The sequence below is a fragment of the Nicotiana sylvestris genome, chromosome 2 (assembly GCF_000393655.2).
Source record: "Nicotiana sylvestris chromosome 2, ASM39365v2, whole genome shotgun sequence".
Taxonomy (NCBI): Eukaryota; Viridiplantae; Streptophyta; class Magnoliopsida; order Solanales; family Solanaceae; genus Nicotiana; species Nicotiana sylvestris.
Genome location: NC_091058.1, coordinates 85,548,651 through 85,573,534, shown reverse-complemented (window position 1 = coordinate 85,573,534; position 24,884 = coordinate 85,548,651). Strand labels below are relative to the sequence as shown.

The 24,884-nt window shown below is 37.9% G+C and overlaps 4 protein-coding genes and 1 long non-coding RNA gene across 6 annotated transcripts; 3 read left to right on the top strand and 2 right to left on the bottom strand.

The window, feature by feature from the left end:
• Positions 1–1,410: 1,410 nt before the first annotated feature.
• On the top strand, positions 1,411–3,943 carry LOC104240613 (laccase-11-like). Its single transcript, XM_009795478.2, has 6 exons — positions 1,411–1,571; positions 1,686–1,837; positions 1,922–2,166; positions 2,279–2,407; positions 2,514–3,437; positions 3,526–3,943. The coding sequence occupies exons 1-6, from the start codon at positions 1,464–1,466 to the stop codon at positions 3,654–3,656; spliced, it is 1,689 nt and encodes a 562-aa protein (XP_009793780.1). The 5' UTR covers positions 1,411–1,463; the 3' UTR covers positions 3,657–3,943.
• LOC104240612 (uncharacterized) lies at positions 1,831–6,129 on the bottom strand. 2 transcript variants are annotated; one of them, XR_714490.2, is made up of 4 exons: positions 5,787–6,129; positions 5,128–5,285; positions 2,552–3,441; positions 1,831–2,438 (listed from the first exon to the last, which is right to left on the bottom strand). It is a non-coding gene; the product is annotated as an uncharacterized lncRNA (long non-coding RNA). The 2 variants fall into 2 exon arrangements; XR_011405385.1 differs by having other exon boundaries at positions 5,848–6,129.
• Positions 6,130–9,599: 3,470 nt separating this feature from the next.
• On the top strand, positions 9,600–13,521 carry LOC104240610 (putative glucose-6-phosphate 1-epimerase). Its single transcript, XM_009795477.2, has 10 exons — positions 9,600–9,771; positions 10,001–10,087; positions 10,470–10,580; positions 10,706–10,757; positions 11,045–11,182; positions 11,813–11,911; positions 12,291–12,388; positions 12,574–12,681; positions 12,792–12,873; positions 13,110–13,521. The coding sequence occupies exons 1-10, from the start codon at positions 9,704–9,706 to the stop codon at positions 13,173–13,175; spliced, it is 909 nt and encodes a 302-aa protein (XP_009793779.1). The 5' UTR covers positions 9,600–9,703; the 3' UTR covers positions 13,176–13,521.
• Positions 13,522–13,594: 73 nt separating this feature from the next.
• On the bottom strand, positions 13,595–14,932 carry LOC104240609 (syntaxin-112-like). The gene is made up of 2 exons (XM_009795475.2): positions 14,854–14,932; positions 13,595–14,605 (listed from the first exon to the last, which is right to left on the bottom strand). The coding sequence occupies exon 2, from the start codon at positions 14,580–14,582 to the stop codon at positions 13,683–13,685; it is 900 nt and encodes a 299-aa protein (XP_009793777.1). The 5' UTR covers positions 14,583–14,605; positions 14,854–14,932; the 3' UTR covers positions 13,595–13,682.
• A 3,166-nt stretch (positions 14,933–18,098) lies between these two features.
• Positions 18,099–18,785, top strand: LOC138885182 (uncharacterized). Its single transcript, XM_070166092.1, has one exon. It carries the CDS (start codon positions 18,099–18,101, stop codon positions 18,783–18,785), a length of 687 nt encoding a protein of 228 aa, XP_070022193.1.
• Positions 18,786–24,884: the final 6,099 nt, after the last annotated feature.

The following is a 24,884-nucleotide window of genomic DNA, read 5'->3' as shown; positions in this document are numbered from 1 at the left end:
ACATAAACAAATTGTATATATTTTGTATATCAAGTGTAAAAATAGTATACAAAATATCTACAACTTACAAGGTTGTATACAAGTTGTATATAAATTGTATGTAAATTGTAGGTTTTGACCGAATTATATACAAAAAGATTATATTTTTGTGGTAGATAAACTGTAGATTTTGATAGAATTTGTATAATTTTTTGTAAAATCCGTTAGTTATTTTCTGCAAATATAAAAACTTAGACAAACCGGGTAAATAAGTTTAAGTCTTGTATATATGCGAAAATTCTAAACCTTTGGGAGTACTTGTCAATTATCCAATGTTTCAGTTTAGAGGTGTTAGACGGTAACATTTGTTTAAAAAAACTAAGTGAAACAAAATCAAATACTAGAAAATAAACAGTTCAGGGACTACATGACGAAATTGATACAAGTTTAGAAACGTCGATTCTCTAGTGTCTTTGCTCATTCTTAAGTAAACTAATTAGAGCCTTTCTGTTTGTACCTCACTCCCTGAGATATTTTCTCAAATTAATCAAAATAGTAATACAGATTTTAGTACTATATTTCAATGATAAAGAGGGTTGATTAATTGCATAAAGTTCGCAAAGTTAATTTGTAATGTTTTCTATATAGTGCTGCAGTCTATTTAAACCTTGTATAATGTTTTGATTTCAGAAACATAATCGAATCAATTAGTGGTTCATTTTATTTCTAAAATTCATTAAAGTAGTGATTGTAAACTTTACCCAAACCTTTTGAAGTGCGCGGATACAGTTCTATTAAGGTTTCAATCTTTTACGTTCCCCTCCCTCACTCGGTCAATTTTTTTTTAAATAACACCAAGGCAAGAAGAAAAAAGAAAAGAAGAGAGAAATACTTAGTTGAGAGAAGAGTAAAGGATAGACAACTCAGATGGCGGAAGGTGCTATTTCAGTGTCATAGAAAATAAATTACCCACAAAAAACATAAGAAAAATGGTGAAACTTATAGTAGGTCTACATGACTATAAAAACATTTAATCTATGTCGAAATCAAATGCTATGACTTGACCAGCCAATGAAACTGCCGTCAAATATTACTTGAGGTCTGCCTCATTTTACATGCTAATTAACATGCACCTTCTTATACTATAGCACCAAACAATCTAGACGAACTTCTTTTCTTTACCGTTAAGATAAACTTCATATGCTAATGTTTATTTTTCTACTCCTCGTTTTTAGCTTGAGTGTGGTGGATTTTGAATTTAGCCTCTACGTTAGTCAAAGCTTTAAAAATGTCTACATCTGAATTTTGCTTAAAAGCTTTGTAGTACAGCCCATTGAAATCCTTTTCTACCTAATCTCTGTTACAACTTCCTTTCCCTCTGAACAAATTGTCTCTACCATTTCACTTATATAAATATGCCTCTTAATTCCTTTTCTCATCATCCATTCACACAGTTGTTGTTTGAGACTTTCTAGCTAAGAAAAATGGCAAAGCAGACAAGTTTCTGTCCAGTCCTAGGCTTCCTCGTCATTGGATTTCTTTGTTTCATTTGTCTACCTGCTGAGGCTGCCCTCAAGAAATATCAGTTTGATGTTTGTGCCTCCAATTTTCAAAAAAATATGCTTTTGTTTAGTGTTTGGTTCGTAGCTAATGTTTTGTTTTATACCCTCATTTTTTCATCATGGCCAACTTTCTGTCTTTTACAGGTTCAAGTGGCAAATGTGAGCAGATTATGCCATGCAAAACCAATTGTTACAGTTAATGGGAGATTTCCGGGGCCAACTATATATGCTAGAGAAGGAGATAGAGTTCAAATCAATGTTACTAACTATGCACAATATAACTTGTCCATCCACTGGTAAGAAACATTAAATTCACATGGCAAAACTCTTTCAAGTCTCAGAATTTCAGATAATCAGTGTTCTTATTCTGATTCTTGCAGGCATGGATTGAAACAATATCGCAATGGTTGGGCAGACGGGCCAGCCTACATAACACAGTGCCCTATTCAGACAGGAAATAGCTATGTTTATGACTTCAATATAACAGGACAAAGAGGAACCTTATGGTGGCATGCACACATTCTTTGGCTAAGGGCAACAGTCTATGGTGCTATAGTTATCATGCCACAACAAGGAACTCCCTTCCCTTTCCCTCAACCAGATAGGGAAGAAGTACTTGTACTAGGTGAGTGTGGCATTCATTAATATATATAGAATTCGACCCCGAAATTTGTTGAACTTCTTTTATGGCAAAGCATGAATAAAACACGACGTTGCTTCATTTGATCATGCTGCAGGAGAATGGTGGAATGCTGATGTTGAAGAAGTCGAGAAACAAGGAAACGCCTTGGGCATACCTCCTAATATGTCTGATGCCCATACAATCAACGGAAAGCCAGGGCCTCTTTTCCCATGTTCTGAGAAACGTAAGATTGACATTGACTGGAGTATTTCAACCTTGTATATGAGGAAAAATATGGTTGTTAGAGTGTTCAACTCCAACATCATTTAATATTTGCATATCTTTTTCAGATACTTTTGCCATGGAAGTTGAAAAAGGGAAGACATACCTGTTGAGAATCGTCAATGCTGCTCTCAATGATGAGCTTTTTTTTGCGCTGGCTAATCATACCTTCACGGTGGTGGAAATTGATGCAGTGTACACGAAACCATTCAGCACAGAGGCCATTCTGATTGCGCCAGGCCAGACAACAAACGTTCTGGTTCGTGCCAACCAAGTTCCAGGAAGATACTTCATGGCTGCAAGAGCATTTATGGATGCTCCAATCTCTGTGGATAACAAGACTGCTACTGCTATATTCCAGTACAAGGGAATCCCACAAACTCTACTGCCAAAACTTCCAACCTTGCCGGAACAAAATGACACAAACTTTGCTTTGACCTATAACTCTAAACTCAGAAGCCTAAATACCCCTAAATATCCAGCAAATGTTCCCCTAAATGTTGATCGACACCTCTTGCTTACAGTAGGCCTAGGAATAAATCCTTGTCCCACCTGTCTAAATGGAACTCGGTTTACAGCTTCTCTCAACAACATTACCTTTAGCATGCCACAAACTGCACTTCTTCAAGCTCATTACTTCAACATTAAGGGTGTGTACACTCCAGATTTCCCAGACAAACCACCTACTCCATTCAATTTTACAGGGGCACCTCTTACAGCCAACCTACGGACAAATCTAGGCACAAGGCTTAGTAAAATTGCTTTCAATTCCACAGTTGAAATAGTAATTCAGGACACCAACTTGTTATCAGTGGAATCACATCCTTTCCATCTCCACGGCTACAATTTCTTTGTGGTTGGAACTGGCGTCGGAAACTTTGATCCCAAAAAGGATCCAGCAAAATATAACTTGGTTGATCCTGTAGAAAGAAATACTGTAGGTGTTCCAACGGGTGGTTGGACTGCTATTCGGTTCAGAGCTGATAATCCAGGTACCTAGTTTACAACCAACTTTAGTTAATGAACTTTTTCTATATATTGTTTCTCATTTATTCTTAACATATCCAATTTTTTGTGAAGGGGTCTGGTTTTTCCACTGTCATCTGGAGTTGCACACAGGATGGGGACTTAAAACAGCATTTTTAGTGGAAAATGGACCAGGATCAGATCATAATATTCTGCCTCCACCCAAGGATCTTCCACGCTGCTAATTCACCAGGCCTTCGTTCTTATCTATACAGATGGATATCTTGTGCATCTTTACAAATTTTGCTTCATGTTCCATATGGAGGCAAAAGGCTTCAAGGATCATACACATCTAAGAAAGGAGTTTCTATCAAGAAAATTAAAGAGATTCGTTTGGATTTGTTTGTAGTTTGAGTTGTAATAAAGGTCCACAAGATTTTGGACTGTTGTTTTTATGAAATTCCCTGATTCATTTAATATCTATTAGTTGCATTGAAATACATATGTCGATACTTGCTTTTGACTTGATAAATTTATCAACTATAGCAAACATGAATTAATCTAATTAAGCACCTGGATGTCCTAAAATATTTCAATCATCCATATAAGATAATGCCAAGATGCCCCCATAAAACCAAGAAAACACTTTAAAGTAACTGTCTATACTTCAGGAAAACCAACATCCTAGCTATTTTGTTAAAAAACAGCAGAAGAAAAAGACATTTTAATTTCCTAAGGTGGTGCTTGATGGGTTTGGGGTTTGATTTATGTTTGGTTTTGGGAGAATTAGTTTTGACTTTGGCTTTTGAAAAAATTTGCATATTACGCCACCTATTGCGTCTGAAAATATCACTAAACCTAAATTGATTAATATGGGTGGAAAAGATATATTAAAGCTAACTAGCCTGAATTATTTTTAAAAAAATAGTTTTAAAAAAGAAATGGTCAAAATGCAAATGGCAAAAAGTTGCAACAGTTGATATACATGCAATGATGAAGAAAAGGAGACATTAAGCTTGTAAAGAATGAACTAGGAGGTCAAGAGCAATTTGTAACGTGCCAAACTCAAAATGGTTCATAATTCGCATAAAATGCTAATCAAGATGAACCTATCATGATCAAGACAATAGGCCCTAATCATTCATGTGACAACCAAGCTGGGCAGTAAAAGAATTTCAAGCTCATGTGAAAAGAACTCGCAAGTGGACACTTCGTAGATAACAATCTTACAGGGCAAAGGGGAAGGCACTAGACGTAATTACAGGAACCAAAGAAGAACAAGTTAATATGTTGCGGGACCATTGTGCAGAGCTATGAAGGAGTAATCCAAGGACTACATGTATTTTGAAGCTGGATGATGGATGATTATCCAAGAACAATTGTCAGAGGCAAGAAAAGATTTTTTACGCTCTACGTTTGCTATGCAGCTTGTAAACAAGGGTTAGTAGCTGGATGTAGACCAATTATAGGGATTGATGGGTGCTATTTGAAAGGACATCAAATGCTTGTAGATCCATTTTTTGATGAGGGCTTTGAAGTCAATAATACTAGTGATGTTTAAATGCTTTAAATGTTTCCATTTTAAAGTTACGTACAGCTTAATGCTTTTAGATTCTTATTGTATCATAGTTTATCGGTAAGCAGAAAGCACTTTTGCAGTAAGAGAAATATGAAATATAAATGCATGATCAGCAGATGTTAGTAGAGAATGCAAACCTTAGTCCTGAGCTTTCATGCTAGACTAAGTTGAAGCAAACACTTTGACAACTGCCTCCTCTGTCAGCAGTGTTAAGAATTAATCTTGCTCGCGTGTTGGTATCATAGGAGAAGTTTTTCTATCAGCGGAGAGGCTCCATTGATGTTGACTATTACACCTATCGATAAATCATTTCTTTATCAACATACAATAACATGTTCTTGTCGAAAGTACTCATAGAATTCAATCAAAGTTCTTTTCTTTCTTTCTTGAAACAATGATATTTAGATATATTTTTCAATACACCACATAAAAGTTCAATTTTACGAGATTATACGAATTAGCAGAAGCATTTAAGCGATCAACTAATCAAATAAGACGTGAAGTCGTGAAGCGAGCACTCCAAAATAGAGCATTTGGTCACTTTCTTGGTGAAAGCTATGCTTGCTAAACTTCAAATATTAATGAGGTATTCATACCTTTTCTATACTTAACCAATTCATCAGAACTATTACAGCAAATGTAAAGAACAAGATGAAATTTCTACATCTGATGTCCTAAAGTTTGCGAATTATATGATTTTTGCTACTGAGATTAGTAATGTGGAAGTGGCCAAAAGGTGCAGCAGAAAAAGAGAAAGAATGGGTTGCAACATAAATCATTCTCATTTAAAACCCACCTGTAATTGCGAAAAATCGAAAGAGACATCGACAAGTATCCAAAATATGGGAGCAAAATACCTAGAATCGTGAGTAACCTCCATGAAATATGCAAAAACAAAATCATGTAGGTTTGATCAAATTTAGGCCAGATAAGCTTGCACTTATAAAGAGAAAGAGAGAAATTGGGAAGTAGTGCATTCTTGTACGTTTTCATCAAATGTAGCTCAGATGAGCTTGTGTTCTGAGAGAAAGGGAAAGTGTACTTCATTCTAGAAGAGAATTTACAATTAGCAGAAAAGGACATATGTTAATTTCCTAGGTGGCGTTTGATCGTATTTATGTTTGGTTTTCGGAGAATTTGTTTTGGCAACGCTGAGAAAACTTTGCATGTTTTGGATTTGGTTTCACAAAAAATGTTTTGTGAAACTTTTATGTTTGAAAATATCACTAAACCCGAAACGCGTTAGTATGGGTGAAAAAGTTACTACAATCAAATCTATAAAGCACCCTCGTATAACAGTCATTTACGGTAAAAGTTAAGTTTTTCTCGAAACCATTTATTATGTTACATGTATGTTATAATATATGTTCTATATAACAGCACTTTACTATAACCTTAAAAAATCTTGGAACAAACAAGATTGTTATAGAGATGGTTTACTGTTACTTTTATGATGACCCGATGGATCGTTTTGAGTTCTAGCCTTAATTTTCATGATTCGAGACCTCCCGTAACTTCATTTGATATTTCTTGATTTGCATGTGTGGTCCGTGTTGCTTTTCGTAAAGCTTTTATCTGAAATTTTGAAGAAAATAAAAAATTTGACTAAAAATTATACAGAGTTGATCATGGTCAATATTTTGGGTAAACGACTCCGGATCGGTATTTTGACAATTCTGGTGGGTTCCTATTGTGATTTGGACTTGGTCGCATACCCGAAATTGAATTCGAATGTCCCTATGTTGGTTTGACTTGTATTGCCGAAAGTTAGCAATTTGAAAGTTTGAAATTTTATTAGGTTTGAACGTAGGTTGACTTTATAGTTACCGGGTTCGAATTTTGATTTCGAGACTTGGAATATGCCCGTTTTGCTATTTGAAACTTGTCTGCAAAATTTGGTGCAATTCAGAATTGGTTTGATAGGATTTGGACACGCGGTTTGTGATTCTAGAGATTCTTGAGTTTTCTTTTAAATTTCATGAGTTTTGATGTCCGATTCGTGGTTTCTAGATGTTATTTTGATATTTTGATCGTGCGAACGAGTTTATATGATGTTATTATACTTATGTGCATATTTGGTTTGGAGCCCAAGGGACTCGGGTGAGTTTCGGAGGTGCTACATATGAGTTTGGGCTAGTTGAAGATTGTTGGTGTGCTCTAGTTCTGGTGATGGGCTGTAGGTTTCGCATTTGTGATGATCTGTTCGCAAATGCAAACTCCGTTTTTGTGAAGTTGAGCTTGCAATTCCGACGGGTACTGGGCAGGGTAGTCTTCGCATTTGCAAGAAAATATTCGCAATTGTTGACATCCCAGACTTCACTTTTGCGATGGGGCTTAGGCAGGTTCGCAAATGCGAACCTTTGATCGTATTTGCGGTTGGATGGGATATCGCAAATGCGATAGTTTTGTCGCAATTGTGACTTATGCAGGTTGGGGAACAGTTCGCATTTGCGACCTATGTTTTGCAACTGCGACATCCACAACTGGGTAAAAGAGGAAAAAATCGGGACTTAGCTCATTTTAAACCATTTCTCAACCCTAAATACTCTAGAGACAATTTTTCAAGAGTTTCTTTTTCCCACAATTATTGGTGAGCAACTTTAACGAATTTTCTTTTAATTACCCACTACTTTTCATGTGTCTTTAACATCAAATCTAGAATTCCAATGGTAGAAATTAGGGATTTGGGGGGGGGGGGGAATTAGAAATTTTGTAAAATTGAGATTTAGACTTCAAATTGAGACAAATTTAAACAAATCACATAACCAGGTTCGGGAGCTGAATGGGTAATCGGATTGTGGTCCGAATCTTGAGTTTTGACCAAGTGGAGCCCGGGTTAACTTTATCAAATTCATCAAAGATTGAACCTTTTTCCTTTGTGAGTAGTTTCTAAAGCTTATTTTGAATTGTTTGATCGATAATTGGTTGGTTTGGAGGCTTATTCAAAAGGCAAGCTGTGGTTGGTTAATTGACTTGATTGCAGCGTGAAGTAAATATCGTGGTTAACTTTGACTTGAAAGAATTATGACTTGTTTGGCCTATTTGCTACGTGATTTATGTGTGAGAACGACGTATATATAAGGTGACGAGTATATACGCGTTGTCATTAGGGTTAATGCATGTGGGTGGAAATTGATTAATTGATGCTTTCCCTGCTTCAATTTGAAAATTATCTCATTAATTATACGCTTTTGTGATCATCGTTTATTTTTAAGTTGCTTATCATAACAGTATGATTGAAGTGAAATTTATTCCTGCATTGATACCTTGGTTTATTATTGTTGCTTTATGAGGAAGAGTGAAAAACACGAAACGTTGCCGTGCCTTATTTGCATATGCTATCATTTATTTGAGAGATTGTGAGGATTAAAGCACGAAGGGTGATGCTATGCACTGAATTTCTTATTATCATTTATCCTACTATGTGAGGAAGAGAGTAAGCCATTTCATTTATCATATCATCATTATATGGTGAGGTTGAGAATAAAAGCACGAAAGGTGATTCCGTGCCATTGATGATTCCATCGCTTTATTTGATTTCTGGATTTTGTGATTTGTGGGTTGCATTGTTGTTTATCTTGGAAGAAGTTTATTTGGTGACTTTGTGCTTGCTATTCTTATCGTACTTTCCTTTTCTACATGTTCCATTCCCGTTATTTTGTTAAAACCTTATCTGTTATTTATGTTGCTTCATGTATGTATCTGTTCAAGATCTCAGTAGGCGTCTTGTCATAGCCTTGTCATTACTTCGTCGGGATTAGGCTTGACATTTATGAAGTACATTAGGTCGGTTGTACTGCTACACTTCTGCACTTCTTGTGCAGATACTGATGTTGGTCCCAGCTATGTCTAGTGGTGCTTCTGCTCGGATCATTTCTACAGCGAAGACTTAAGGTAGAGTTGTTGGCGTTCGCAGTTCCTGAAGTCTCATTCCATTCCTGTCTTTACTGTTTATTTCATTTCAAATAATTGTATTTCATTTAAACCATACTTGTAGTATTCCAATTGCTCATATACTAGTGACTCCAAATTTTTGGGATTAGACTAGAACGTGCTATATTATGATTTTATTTTATTGTATTACAACTTTATTAGTCGTTAACAACTGTTATCACTCTATTTTAAATTGTTAATGGTTATCTAATATTGGCTTTAAGTTGTTAATGGTTATCTAATGTTGGCTTTAAGTTGTTAATAGTTAAATAATTATCTAATGTTGGATTACCTAGCAAATAGATGTTAGGCGTCATCACAGTACCGAAGTTAGAAATTCGGGTCGTGACAACTTTAAAGCCAAGTAACTTGAATAGTTAAGAAATTAGTTTAAGAAAGAAGTGGTCAAAATGCAATGGCAAAAAGTTGCAACAGTAAATGCGATAATAACAATAAATAATAAAAATAAAAATAATAATAATAATGATTTATAAAAATAACCCCTTTTAAAAATGGTAAAAACATTGTTGCTACTTAATATTAGTGCAAATTCAAGAATTATCTTCAATAAACAATAGCAAACTATATAAAATTAAAGTGAAAAAAGAAAAAAGAATATTCGACTCGTTGGAAGGCACAATATCCAGTTAAGTAGTTCAGTGGACAACATGGAGCTACACACAGAAATTAAAAAATGAGAGCAATGTCCAGTTGAATATATATATAAAAAAAAGGACGTACTTTCTGCAAATCTCTTCAAATTTTGCCATCAAATAGAAGATGGCAGCACTGTCTATGACTTGGTCTTGCTCTCCCTTAACCTCCTCCAAATTTAGGCGAGTCAACCGGTGAGTTTTACCTTCATTTCTCTATATCAAATTCCATTCCGTCTTTTAATTATAGTTTTTGGGTATTATTTTCTTCTTTCATTTCACCCATTTTATCGATCAATTTTCTGCCCCAGCTACTGATTCATTCTTCAAAAAGACAATCTTTTTTTGCTTTGTAAGTCTTAAAAATGCAATCTTTTTAAGTGGATGGTTATTGGTTGAATTAACGGGTTGCGGTTGGTTACAGATATCCAGGGATGGCATTTGCAAGTGTGAAATCTACTGAAGGGTTGGGGAATTTACCCAAGGTCGTTTTGACTTCTCCTCATGGAAGGTGCATTCTTAGTTTTTAGCTTAATGGTTCAGATTAGATGTTAATTTATTAATTGCTGATTGTGAAGGCTAGCTAAAATTGTAAATTTTCTGTCCAAGTAGGATTGTAAGAAATAGTTGTGGCAACAGAAGTCAGCCATTTGATGTAGAAGCTTAATCCTAAACCATAATGGTACTATATTAATTACTCAGAAAAGGTCTAATCTTGAAGGATTAAATATATTGGGCTATGTTCTCAAAGATGAATAAGGAAATAGTAATGTAATGACAAGGGTAGTGAAGATCTTCCAAGTTCTTCATGTTGAACTGATCACAATCTGGACAAAAAACTAGTTGTTCTGAAAAATGTCGGATGTCAAGTTTTTCTTTCCCTTATTTTGCAGTGAGGCAGAGCTATATCTATTTGGAGCTTGTCTCACATCTTGGAAAGTAGACAGTAAAGATCTTCTTTTTGTTAGACCAGACGCTGTATTCAATGGTCAAAAACCAATCAGGTTTTGTACATGTTCCGTTTTCCTTTAATTTTGTTATTGCTGCAGTATCTTAAATTTCTTATTTGAAACTGAAAGAGCTAAAGAAGTTGTATCACCTTCCTTACTGACTATTCTACGTTGTATAGTGGAGGAATACCACATTGTTTCCCCCAATTTGGACCTGGCCCAATCCAGCAGGTAAATAGCTTCACGTGTTTCGATGTATATATTTTAGACTACTTATAGTTAGAGAGCTCAGCATCTCTTACTGGAGAAGCAACTCTTTTACAAAATTTTCAACTGACAATATCTGCTGCCAACAAACTCTAGCACTTAGTTAGATGCTAGAAAAATATTTTAAAGCTCCACTTAGAGTTATATTGGTAATTACGGCACGCAAATATGTCAACTTATTCTTGGACAAGTTATCTGATCAGTTTCTGGATGCTGGTTTTGAGTCTTACATGTGCTCATCTGATTGACAGCACGGATTTGGAAGGAACATGAATTGGTCTCTTGTTAGCTCTGAAAATGTGGAAGGGAATCCTATTGTTACTGTGGAGCTAAAGGATGGCCCTTACAGCCGTGCGATGTGGGACTATAGTTTCCACGCTCTTTACAAGGTTCGAGTAGTAGAATTTTAGCATCTTTGCATTTACCAATCAAAATTGTCGTCTTGTTTATCCTCATATTCCTAGATTGCTTCTGCAGCTAATTAGCCGGTCACAGAGGGCTAAACTGGATAAATACCTGTTTGAGTATACAGAAACGTTGAAAGCTATTGGCAGAGCTATGGGGAAAATGCCCAGCTACCTTTGCATCTCAAAATGATGTTTGCCCATGTTAATTTGTAATTTTTCAAAACTAACTAGTACATTTTTTTTTTGAAAAGGTAAGTAAATTTTGTTAATGTAAGCACCAAGGAGGTACTGCAAAACAGAAGTAAACAATTTTCAAAAGTAACCCCCCCACCTCCCTCCAATTTTTCTGAGAAAGTTATATTACCCTCTTCCCTATATCTATCGGCCCACAACTCTCAAATCCAAACTCTATCACTGGTATGTGACTTTTATGTAAAGGAATCTGATAAGGGACTCTCATTTACGTACTTTGGTGAAACACCTATTTGATGTGATAGATGGCTATGGTATACTGTATACATATCCAGTAACGCGTAGTTACAATCCACATTCTTTTGATCAAGCATGATACATGATAAAACTTTTAACTTTGCGTTTTGCAATTTCTTGCAGATCACTCTTGATAAGAAGACCCTTTCCACGGAATTCACAGTTACAAATACTGACAACGAACCATTTTCATTTACTACTGCTCTTCATACTTACTTCCGCGTAAGTATTTCTCTGGCAACTTATGAGTAGAAATTTCCATAATTGGGGCACATCTCCTGAAACTTTTGAACTTTATCAGGAATTCAAGGCCTGTCAAATTATAGTGTTGGGAAATGGAATAATAAGATATTGTTTAATCCCAAAAGAATAAATAAGATGTCAATACTGAATAATCTTGGTCTGCTGTCTCCCTCTAATAAACCTCTCCTTTTTTCTTTTTTCTTTCTTTTCCCTCAAACATTTTGGCTTTGGGGGTGATGAAAGTTAACTCATTTCCTTAAGAATTTCATTTTCTTTCTCATAAAATTGATTCATGATCATTAGTAAGCTTGTTATACCAAAAAGAAAAATCTTTTTCATCCATTGTTCTATTCTCCAGGCTTCTGTAACAGGTGCATCAGTTAGTGGCTTAAAAGGTTGCAAAACTCTAAACAAAGTTCCTGATCCGACAAATCCTGTGGAGGGCAAGGAGGAAAGGTCAGTATGAGGTCTCAAATAGATCAAGAAAGAGTCATTCTCTTCTACCAGGATATACTTATTATCATTTTTCATGACTGCAAATAAGAACATACCTTCTTTATGGTATTTTCTCAGATTAATGGTATTTGTTCATGCATTCTGCAGAAACTAATCCACATTCTGACAATTTTTCTCTGCTACAGGGATGTGGTGACATTTCCTGGATTTGTGGACTGTGTTTATCTTGATGCACCTAATGAGTTACAGCTAGATAATGGTTTGGGTGATAAGATATCCATCAAAAACAGCAAGTGAGATACTACTTCTCAGCCACTTTGTTCTCAGGGAGTTAGTTGGTCAAAGTACTATCTTTGCCCCCAGTTGTCTAATTTAGCAAGTTGAATGTGTTTTGTATGTGCAGCTGGTCTGATGCTGTTCTATGGAACCCTCATCTGACCATGGAACAAAGCTACAAAGACTTTGTTTGCGTTGAAAATGCCAAGGTATTTATATAGGATCTCTCTGTGTTACTACATTGAAATGTGTTTCTAGATTTCTTCGACCCATTTCCTTTGACATTCTGCATGTGATTTCCACATACATTTGATCTAATTGAAAATTAGTAACCTGTTGCCTACCCAATTGCATGTTATTTCTCTTATTTATGGTTGAAAAGCTTCGGATGCTTGACCTCATTTGCTATTTATTCCTTTTTATTATTTTCCCTCGTTCATATCAGATTGGAAAAGTTCAACTGGAACCGGAGCAATCTTGGACGGCTGTACAACATCTAACTGTTGCTTAAAGATGGATGAGTAGAGAAATCAACTTTTTGGAGAAATCTTTGCTGCTTTTCAAGTTAAAAGGCTAATCTCTGGACAATGGTTGAGAAGGACAATACACAATAAAAAAATAATGTTGTATCTTGCATGGCATGATTTTCATGGCAATTAGAGTGTTGAAGTGATATTTTCATATTCTTTCCCTCTTCTCTCCCCCTTTAATCTCCACTTTATTTGCCAAATCCTCAAAGTTAGGAAATGAAGCTGCCAAACATGTATGTTGGATTCTCCAAATTTTGTGATTGAGGGGGAAATGTACTATGTATAAGGAAAAGAAAAAGGAAATGCAAGTTCTTGATTCATTCTGAACTGAGTCCTACATTATGCTTGTTGCATTCAAAACATTTCCAACTATCTCTTAGAATGGTAAAAGTGCTCAAGCTCAGAAAGGCCAAACGAGAGTAATTACAGAGCCGAATACTAAAAACTGTTGCCTCACAAAGCAGAAACTAAAATGAAATTGGGTATTATCAAGAGATCAACATAGCAATGAAACAAACCATCAAAATGATAAACACCACAGCCAAAACCCAACATACCCAAGTCACTCTCTTCTTCTGGTGCTGCTTAGCATAGAAAAGACTGTTAGTTCCACCACTGATGAAACTTCCAGCAGTAGCCATATTGCGCTCAATATCATCAATCTGTTCACTTTGTGTCTCAACTAAAACAGCCATATCAAGAAATACTTGATGAAGTTTCTCCAGGCTCTTCTGTATGTCCATTACAGCCTCATGCCTATCTTTCTCCTCCACATTCATCTCTGTCTTTCCTGCAAATATTTCAACTTTCCCACTTCCTCCTGACACCATCTTCTCAATCACTTCCTCTGTTGGCTCCTGACCCGTCTCGTTATAATATCTCCTTCTAAGGCAGTCTTTGTAATCTGATATGATTTTCTCTCTTAAAGCCTGAAACTCATTCATAATGTCCCTAAGCTTGACCCTCAATCCATTGGTCATATTAACTCTCGTTCGATCAACCACAGTGCCTTCTGCATATGCCATTGATAATTTGCGATTAGCCACATTTGATTTGTCGAGTGATTCAAGTTTTGCCTTGACAATCTTGGCTTTGCGGAGGACAGAAACCATGTCTGAATCCATTCTATCTCTAAGGCCACGAAGAACTTTGGGGCCGTGAGTGGTCTTAGTCTCTTCATTCAGATTTTGAAGATCAATCAAGAGATTAGTAATCTCTTGAATGTCAACTTTCACTGTCTCGATTTCATGGAAGAAGTTGGAAAGATTGTCTTCATCTGTGCGGCTGAGTTGGCCCATCTCCAAATCCCTCTCTGTTTCAAGATACACCTGGGCTTGTTTCTTCAATTCCACATAACTTAAGAACGATTTCGTCATGAGATCGTTCATCTTCACTCCACTTTCTGGAAACTCTACAATTAATCAAGAAAAGAAGTTTACAGCAGTGGAAGGAATTGCATGCAAGAAAAGATTTCTACCATTTTTTTTTTCAGTATGGCAATTTGTTATGAAATAATCCGATTGAAAATGAAATTCCACACCAAGAAAACATGATAAAAGAGGAAAAGATAAACTAAGAATTAAGGGGAAAAGAATGTTTTTTAAAAATGGCGTCTTGAAAACAAAGAATGCAATGAGTGAACTCAAAAAGAAACCTTACACTACAAGTTCTGATAGAACAGAATTGGGGGGTGTTATCCAATTTTTGAAGAGCTTTGCAGTTCTTCTCTCCTTCCAGATGATGAAGAAAATGGTGTGAGTCTTCTTCTTCTCCTTCTTTTGGGAACTGTATGGGCAAGAGAAGGGGAATTGGATTCTCAAGAGTTTCAAAATTTGGAAGTTTCGTAAGGCAGAAATGACAAGTAGCCGTTAAATAGTTGTCCCGCTTAAGTCGGTGACGGTTACTGACTCAAGTAATAATCCCAAGGAAAAAAGAAAGGAAGAGAGGGAAAGGTCGATACATAAACCACTCTGACTTGGCTCATTTTAAAGACTAAAGTAGAATTCCCGTTAAATTTAGTTGTCGTTTGGACATAAGAATTGTAAAATTTCGAGAGAAAGTGAATTTTTTTTTTCAAGTAAAAATGATATTTAAAAATTAGAGTTATTTTTGGAAATGAATATAATTTTATTTTTTTTTTAAATTTTTATGAGTGATCTGAATGAAAATTTGGAAAAATAGTTTTTTTGGACTTTTCCAAATTTTCGAACAATTTCAAAATTCATCTTCAAGAGAAAATTTAAAAATTTATGGCCAAACACTATGTATACGGCTGAAACCGAACTCATCTATTGCATGACGAATCGGAACCAAATGTGATGGATTGAAGGTCGACTACAGGTTCCATCGAACCAAAGTACGAAGTCAGAACATACGTCTCCAAGATCTTCGAGCCCATGACTCCGGAACCAACCCCAACTCCGAATAAGCTCGAGGAAACATTATCAGACTCAATAACAGAAGGCCAAAATATCCGCAACCGGTCGAATATCACGACGGAAATCTCGGCACATATGAATGAGAGACCTATTAATTAGCAAATCATGAGATTTCTTACTTTTGATTAGGGGTGTTCAAAACCGAACCGAAACCGAAAATCAAAGCTTAATGGCTTATTAGTATCGGGTTAACGGTTTAACAGACGGAGAACATATTGAATTTTTTTTATTAGCGGCTTATCGTTTGAGGGGCGGATTATTCAATTTTCTTAACGGATAATCCGTTAACCTGTTAAGAATATATATATAATTTATTTTTATCCATATCTAGCTATATTATTATAAAAGTACGAATGTTCTACGCTAAATGTTGATTGATAAAAATATCCTCAAAATATTAATCGGCTTTTATGCCCTTACAAGACTAAATTCCTTCAACGAGATAATTTATGTTGGATAGAATTGTAATATTGAACTTTACCAATTATTTTCGACGTTTGAATTCAACTAAACTTCTGCCTACTTGAATTTTTGTCAATCCACCAGGAATTTGAAAGCGTTCCCGGTTCAAATTGATAACTGTTTCAAACTCATATTTCTCCTCTTCACTGTTTTCGAGTATTAAGGTTTATATGCACTAATAACTTTTATCTTATTTAACATAATATCAAGACACATGATTTTCTTTTCAATTGTTTTGAATTATTAGTAGGTAATAATTTTATAAACTTTTTGTGATCCTACATTGTTTGATTCGTAAAGAAATCTCTTCCTATTCATTTTATATATAGTCATCGTGTAGTAACTTTTTATATGTTTTATTTCTATTCTATACAATAGGATTAAGATTTTAATGTATGATTTTGTACTAATTGACACAAAATTATTTCTGTGACTTCTACGTCTATAAATTAGAAATTCTAATTTTTACTTTCACCTAAAATTACATTTGTTTTTTCTTATCCTGGGCAAATATATATTTGTAAGTTCTAACTAACAGAACTCTTGGCCTAGCAATTCTGTCCAAGCAGATGACATGTTAAACTATACAGTAGGCCCACTTCTAATCATAATATTAGCACACCAAGAAATCTTTCACATGGACTAAGGCCAATGTGCATAAACATAAATAAGATTCTAGACAGATGATTTACCCATCACGGTGTCTCTTCTGCTTCGTCCCTCTTAGTACGTCGACCACCTATGTAAACATACAGAGACTAAATTTTATTTTATTTTGATTGAATTAGGCCGATAAACCGCCCGATAAGAGCTAAACTGATATCAATCCGTCCGATATCTTATTGGGTGGCTAGCAGATTAATACATTTAAAAGCCGATAACCGATAAGCCAAACCGTTAAGAGTAAATAACCGCCCAATCCGCCCGATAAGCAGCCCTACCTTTGATAGAGTTGTATCTAAAGCAGGATTTTCCTACTATATAAAGGAGGTCTGATTCTTTGTAATACATATTGTAACAAGCATCCTAAAGTATTATAATATTATTTTCTTACTGCAAGCCACTGTTCTGTATTTGACATCATTTGGATCATATTCAATTCAAGTGAAACTTATTTCCCAAGGTTATAACTATTCAAGTCACACGGTTTGAATTTACTTTATTATTATTTTCTTTATTTATAATTCAATCCATTGCTTTGTGCCAGATTAATCCACGTATCCTTAAAACCACTTATAAATTTAATTATTATCTGATTTAAAGGGTAAATAATTTGGTGTCCACCGTGGGGCTAAGGATAATAATGGTTATTTGATACGAATTTTCATAACACATACTATTTTACACTTGTTCTTTGAAGTGTCTCTGATTTCAGGCTTAAACTCAAAATTTCAAACTCACAATTAGCACCTCTGCCTGCTGACGGTGAGTCTGGTCACCACAGTGAAACAATAACATAGCGCCCAGTAACGAGGTACCACTTGTTGATCCCGTTGGAATTCCAATTGCGAACCCGTTGGACGCTAATTTGCATGTGGCTATCGACACAAGACTCCCTACTGACCCCGAGAATAGCATCAGTGGTGGAGCTTGGTCAACATCACAGAACACTCAAAACAATGGAGGAGACGGGGTCAATCTACGGATGATCTTTGAAATGTTGCAGGGTCAACAAGCGGCAATAGCTCAGCTACAAAACCAGAGCCGCGTACCGAGCAGGATCGAGCCCGACCCGTTTCGAGAGATATTGGTCGCGAAAAGGACGAGTGGAATGGGTCGGCTAATAACCCCGAGATCATAAAAATGCTCGAGGAGCTGACAAAACGAATAGAATCAGGGGAGAAGAAAATCGAAGCAAACGACAAAAAGGTGGAAACCTACAATTCTAGGGTCGACCAGATCCCGAGAGCGCCACCAATATTGAAAGGCTTTGATTCCAAGAAGTTTGTACAGAAACTTTTCCCTCCGAGTGCGGCTCCGAAGCCGATCCCTAAATAATTCTGCATGCCCGAAATTCCTAAGTACAACGGAACGACCGACCCACACGAGCATGTCACTTCATACACATGCGCCATCAAAGGAAACGACTTGGAGGATGATGAGATCGAGTTTGTCTTGTTAAAGAAATTGGGAGAAACGCTATCAAAGGGAGCTATGATATGGTATCATAATTTTCCCCCTAATTCTATTGACTCATTTGCTATGCTTGCAGAATCTTTTGTGAAAGCACATGCCAGGGCTATCAAGGTCAAAACCAGGAAATCAGACCTCTTCAAAGTAAGACAAAAGGATAATGAAATGCTCAGAGAGTTTGTATCTCGGTTTCAAATGGAACGGATGGACCTGCCACCAGTCGTTGATGATTGGGTCGTTCAAGCTTTTACCCAAGGACTGAATATTCGAAGTTCAGTGGCTTCACAGCAGTTGAAACAGAATCTGATAGAATATTTGGCTGTCACCTGGGTTGATGTGCATAGCCAATATCAATCGAAGATCAGAGTCGAAGATAATCAACTAGGGGCTCCTTCTGGGTCCGTTTATCCTGTTAGACCCATCGACAGAGTTGAGAGAGATATCGATCGTGAACCAAGGTCGAACAAAGATCGGTATCAGCCGTACAATGAGGATCGAAGAAGCAATAGGTCCAGACGAAGTTCTATACGAAATGAAAAAAGAAATGAGCGAGGCTAGAGCAACCGGGGACTTATGAGCAAGAATGGTTTCGATGGGCCTATCAGACCCAAAGAAGCACCGAGGTTATTAGAATATAACTTTAGCGTCGATGCTGCTGCTGTGAGCACGTAATTTTTGCCTCACCAAAAATACTCCTACAAAAATCAATAAATAGAATTTTTTTATATAGAATTTTTAGGAATTTTTTGTTAATTGTTTGCATTTAGTTTCATTTTTATGCATGTTTAATATATTAAAGTCATGAAAAATATCAAAAACATTAATTCTTCATTGCGTAGCATTTTAGATCTTATTTTGTGATGACCCAAAAGGTCATCTCGTATTTTAGAACCCAATCCGGTGTTTCGAGGCCTTCAAGACCTCATTTCTTTCTCCTCGATTTGTGTGCGCAGTTCGGGCGCGCTTCCAGAAAGCCCTTATGTGAAAATTTGAGAAAATGCTAATTTGCCTTTAAAATTAAATTTAAGTTGACTTCGGTTAATATTTTGGGTAAATAGACCCGGACCCATGATTTGACAGTCCCGGAGGGTCCGTAGAAAAATATGTAACTTGGGCGTATGCCCGGAATTGAATTACGAAGTCCCTAGCCCGAGAAATGAATTTTTGAAGAAAATTGTTTAACTGAAAATATAAGAGTTTTTAGAAATTTAACGATGTTTGAATTTGATGGTATCGGGCTCGTAATTTGGTTACGGAGCCCGGTACAGGTTTAATATGGTATTTAAGTTGTGTATGTAAAATTTGGTAAGAAACAAAATTTATATGACGTGATTCGGACCCTCAGTTGTAAAATTTGGTATCGGGCTCGTAATTTTAAGAGTTCTTGAGATTTTTCCTTGGTTTTGATGCTAAACTTGTAATTCTAGGTATTATTTTGGCGATTTGATCGCACGAGTAAGTCCGTATGATATTTTTAGACTTGTATGCATGTTTGGTTTGGAGCTCCGAGGGCTCGGGTGAGTTTCGGATAGGTTTCGGGATGTTTTGGACTTAAGAACTTCTATTGTATTGTTGCTTCTGGTGTTCTGATATTTTGTTCTTCGCGTTCGCGATGCAACTCTCGCAAACGTGTAGTGCAAGCTGGGTTGGGGAGGGGTTTCTTCTACGCGAACGTGAGGCCTTGGTCGCGAACGCGGAGCACTGGGGAGATTGCTCTTCGTGAACACGACCGGCCATACGTGAACGCGTAGTGTAATGGAGGGGGGCTGGGGGAGTCTCTGAGTTGCTCTTCCCGAACGCGGTCCCAGGCCCACGAACGTAATAGTCAGGGGGGAACAGGCCATCGCGAACACGAGCAGCTCATCGCGAACGCAAATGTCCTTCTGGCCACAAAGCATCGCGAACGCGACATACCCTTCGCGAACGCGAAAAAGGTCTGTCCAATGATTTTAAAACAGAACCTATTTCGGGATTTCTTCAAAATTTCATATCTCCTTCCATAGAATCCAACCTTGAGCGATTTTTCAAAAGAAGTTTCAATACCAAATCCTAGGTTTGTGTTCTTAAACTCATTTCTTTCATTTTCCATCAACACCCATTAGATTTCTAGGCCTAAATCTTGTTCTTTAAGGGTAGAAATTCGGGATTTTGGGAAAATTAGGGATTTTGTAAATTGGGAATTTAGACCTCGATTTGGGGTCGGATTCAGGAACTAATTACATATTTGAGCTCGTGGGTGAATGGGTAATCGGATTTGGGTCCGAACCTTGAGTTTTGACCAAGCAGGCCCGGGGTCGATTTTTGATTTTTTTGGGAAAAATGATAGAAAACCTATAATTAAGCATTGGAGTTGAATTCTTTAGCATTTATTGATGTTGTTAAGTTAATTATAGCTAGATACAAGTGAAATAAAAGTGGAATATAAAGGGAAAGCGGTATTTGAGGCTTGAGTTTGGCTGTGGAATCTGAGGTAAGTGTTTGGTCTAACCTTAGCTTGAGGGAATAGGTGTTGTGTCTTATTTTCTACGTGTTAGTATTGTGTTCGACATATAAGTGTGATGATGAGTATCTATACGTTGGTGTCAAGCATGCCCGCGAGTCTTATATTGTGATTGCTGCGATTCATATTATGTACTATCTATGCCTAAATTGATGATTATCTATGTTGAACAAGACTTATGATATTTTCTTGGTATTTGTCCATTGTTGAGTATTGGACCAAGTAGAGATTTATTTTGTGAAGTTAATTGTTGGAACGAGATTGGTTATAGCTGATTCCCTTGTCGGGATATTTTTACTTTTGTTGTTGATTCCCTTACCGGGATGTATTTATTTCTATTGTTGATTCCCTTGCCGGGATGTTGTTGTTTCTGCTGTTTGGGTGAGGAAAGAGCGATAAAGCATGAAGGGTTACGCTGTGCACTTTCATACTTATGCATATGGTGAGGAAGAGTGATAAAGCACGAAGAGTGATGCTGTGCACATTTACTTTCATACTTATGCATATGGTGAGGAAGATGATAAAGCACGAAAGGTGATGCCGTGCACATTTACAGTTATACTGATGCATATGGTGAGGAAGAGAGATAAAGCATGGAGGGTGATGCCGTGCACATTTCTAATATTCATATAGTGAGGAAGAGTGATAAAGCACGAAGGGTGATGCCGTGCACATTTTCATTATTGATTGCATGGTGAGGACTGAGAGTAAAAGCACAAAGGGTGATGTCGTGCATTCATTTTTCGTTTGCTATGATTAATTGCTATTATCGGATCAAGTGTCTTAATTGTTTCATTCCCTTTACTTCTATGTTTCCTTATTCTGGAATTCCCCATAGCATGTTGCCCCTTCTCGTTAATTTCTGTTTAGTTTCTATTATTGCTATTTTGTTAAATATTGTTTAATTGCACAGGTTATGATGTTTGTTATGTCCTAGCCTTGTCACTACTTTGCTGAGGTTAGGCTCGACACTTACCAGTACATGGAATCGGTTGTACTGATACTACACTCTGCACTTTTTGTGCAGATCCCGATATTGGACCATACAGACCATAGATTGAGGTTGCTGCCTTTAGTCCAGTAGAGACCCGAGGTAGTCCTGTACGCATCCGCATGCCTTGGCGTCCCCTTCTATCCTGTTTCCTTTTGTTTTCATCTATTTCTAAGATAGATGTGTATTTTCTTTGTTCAGACCACTATTTGTAGTGTTCGTAGATAGTCCATGAGATTGTGACACCAGTTCTGGGTGGAGTTTTATTATGGTTTCGTAATTGTACTAAGTTAAACTGTTAAATTCTGTTCTTCCGCATTTTTGTTTCCGCTGTTTCCTTATATTAACTTGTAAATTGTTAAAGGATAAAGTAAAATGGTAAAATGATCAGTAACATTGGCTTGCCTAGCGGGTTCAATGTTAGGCGCCATCACGATCCCGACGGTGGGAAATTCCGGTCGTGACAAGTTGGTATCAGAGCTCTAGGTTGCTTAGGTCTTACAATTCATAGACAAGATTAGTAGAGTCTGAGGGATCGGTACGGAGACGTTTGTGCTTATCCCAGAGGCTACAGAGTTAGGAACAATTTCATTTCTATTTATCTCTGTCGTGCGGTTTGATTTATCGATGCTAATTGAACTTCTACTCTATTCTTTCGTAGATGGCGAGAACACGTACCGCTTCATCAGCTGATCAGTAGCCCGAGCCCCCAGCGACTGCTCTTACGAGGGGCAGAGGACGAGGCCGAGGTCGTGCTAGGGGCCGAGGTAGGGGCAGAGCTCAGTCCAGAGCAGCAGCACCAGCGGCAGAGCCTCAGGTAAAGTTTGGTGATGAGGTTCCGGCCCAGACAGTTCCAGCGGGCCCAGCTCAGGTCCCAGAGGGGTTCATCTCTACCCCGGTACTCCAGGATGCTCTGGTCCGTCTAGTGGGACTTATGGAGAGTGTCAATAAGGCATGCATACTTCCTGTAGCACCAGCCGTCTCTCAGGATAGGGGAGGAGCACTGACTCCCGCTACTCAAACTCTGGAGCAGATGACTCCCCAGTTTCAGACTCCAGCAGCTCAGCCAGTTTGGGTAGTCCCATCGGGTATTACAGTTCAGACCGGTGATGAGTCAGCTATGTCTTTAGATGCCTTATGGAGATTGGACAGGTTCACCAAGCTCTTCACTACTACCTATGGCGGTACATCTTCAGAGGATCCCCAGGATTATTTGGACAACTGTAATGAGGTTCTTCGGAACATGGGGATAGTGGAGACCAATGGAGTCGACTTTGCTGTTTTTCGTCTGTCAGGTTATGCTACGAAATGGTGGAGAGATTATTGTTTAGCCAGACCAGCTGGGTCACCAGCTCTCATTTGGGGCCAGTTCTCACAACTATTTCTCGAGAAGTTCCTTCCCGTCACTTAGAGAGAGGAGTACCGCAGACGATTCGAGCATCTTCAACAGGGTTCTATGACTGTTACCCAGTATGAAACGAGGTTTATTAATTTTCCTCGTCATGCGCTTCTGATACTCCCTACCAAGAGAGAGAGAGAGAGAGAGAGAAAGAGAGAGAGAGAGAGACTCGTTCAGCCTATTAGATTGCAGATGGATAAGGAGACCAGGAGCGAGATTTCTTTTCAGGATACGGCCAATGTGGCCAAGCGGGTTGAGATGGTTCTAGCTCAGGGGAGCGGTCAGGGGTCTGATAAGAGGCCTTATCATTCTGGCATATTCAGTGGTGCCTCGTCTGGAGGTAGGGATTTTTTTGGTAGAGGCCATCCTTCCACGCCATTTTAGTCAGCACTTCAGGCTTCTCACGGTGCTCCAGGTGGCTATGGTTCTCATATGCAGTATTCTGATCAGTTTCCCTACAATGCACCACCGACTTCTATCAGTGCACCTCCGCTCCAGAGTTTTTAGGGTGGTTATTCAGGTCATCAGGGTCAGTTTCAGGGTTAGCAGTCTCACCAGCCGAAGTCTTGTTATACTTGTGGAGGCACATTGCTAGATTTTGCCCTTGAGCCTCGAGCAATTATCAGCACCAGGGTTATCGTGCTATGGTCCTAGCACTGGGTGTTCCACCACCCACTCAGCCAGCTAGAGGTAGGGTTCGAGGTATTAGAGGTGGAGGTCAGGCAACTAGAGGTAGAGGCCTGCCAGCAGGAGGCTGTCCTAGGGATGCATTTGAGAGTGGTGGGGCCCAGCTCCGATGTTATGCTATTCCCACCAGACTTGAGGCTGAGGCCTCCGATGCAGTTATCACAGGTACGGTTTCAGTTTGCAGTACAGATGCTTCGGTTCTATTTGATCTAGGGTCCACGTATTCCTACGTGTCATCTTATTTTGCCCCTTATCTGGTTGTGCCTCATGATTCTTTGATGCGCCTGTATATGTGTCTACACCGGTGGGTGATTCTATTATGATAGATCGTATCTATCGTTCATGTGTGGTTGTTATTGGGGGTCTTGAGACCAGTGTAGATCTCCTACCTCTCGATATGGTGGATTTCGATGACATTTTGGGGATGGATTATTTTATCCCCTTATCATGCTATATTGGACTATCATGCCAAGAACGTGACCTTAGCATTGCCGGGGTTGCCTCGTTTGGAGTAGAGAGGGACTCCTGATCATTCTACCAGCAGGGTTATCTCATATATGAAGGCTCGACGTATAGTTGATAAGGGAGTTTGGCCTATTTGGCATATATTCATGATTCTAGTGCCGAGGTTCCTTCTATGGATTCTGTTTCCGTTGTTCGTGAGTTTCTAGAGGTATTTCCTTCAGACCTGCCGAGGATGCTACCCGACAGGGATATTGACTTTTGCATTGATTTGGCTCCGGGCACTCAGCCCATTTCAATCCCGCCATATTGTATGGCCCCGCCAGAGTTGAAAGAAGTGAAAGAACAGTTGCATGACCTACTTGATAAATGCATTATTAGACCTAGTGTCTCGCCTTGGGGTGCGCCGGTGTTGTTTGTTAAGAAGAAGGATGGATAGATGAGGATGTGCATAGATTATAGTTAGTTGAACAAAGTCACCATCAAGAATAAGTATCCATTGCTGAGGATTGATGATTTGTTTGATCAGCTTCAGGGTGCCAAGGTACTTTCGAAGATTGATTTGAGGTCTGGCTACCATCAGTTGAGGATTAGGGCATCCGATATCCCCAAGACAGC

Bases quoted from the DNA above. Each gene is read 5' to 3' on its own strand.
- LOC104240609 (XM_009795475.2), bottom strand. From the start codon at position 14,582: ATGAACGATCTCATGACGAAATCGTTCTTAAGTTATGTGGAATTGAAG.
- LOC104240613 (XM_009795478.2), top strand. From the start codon at position 1,464: ATGGCAAAGCAGACAAGTTTCTGTCCAGTCCTAGGCTTCCTCGTCATT. The intron at 1,572-1,685 runs GTTTGTGCCTCC...TGTCTTTTACAG, and splicing joins TCAAGAAATATCAGTTTGAT to GTTCAAGTGGCAAATGTGAG. The intron at 2,408-2,513 runs GTAAGATTGACA...TATCTTTTTCAG, and splicing joins TTTCCCATGTTCTGAGAAAC to ATACTTTTGCCATGGAAGTT.
- LOC104240610 (XM_009795477.2), top strand. From the start codon at position 9,704: ATGGCAGCACTGTCTATGACTTGGTCTTGCTCTCCCTTAACCTCCTCC. The intron at 10,088-10,469 runs GTGCATTCTTAG...CTTATTTTGCAG, and splicing joins TTGACTTCTCCTCATGGAAG to TGAGGCAGAGCTATATCTAT. The intron at 11,912-12,290 runs GTAAGTATTTCT...TCTATTCTCCAG, and splicing joins CTCTTCATACTTACTTCCGC to GCTTCTGTAACAGGTGCATC.
- LOC138885182 (XM_070166092.1), top strand. From the start codon at position 18,099: ATGCCCGAAATTCCTAAGTACAACGGAACGACCGACCCACACGAGCAT.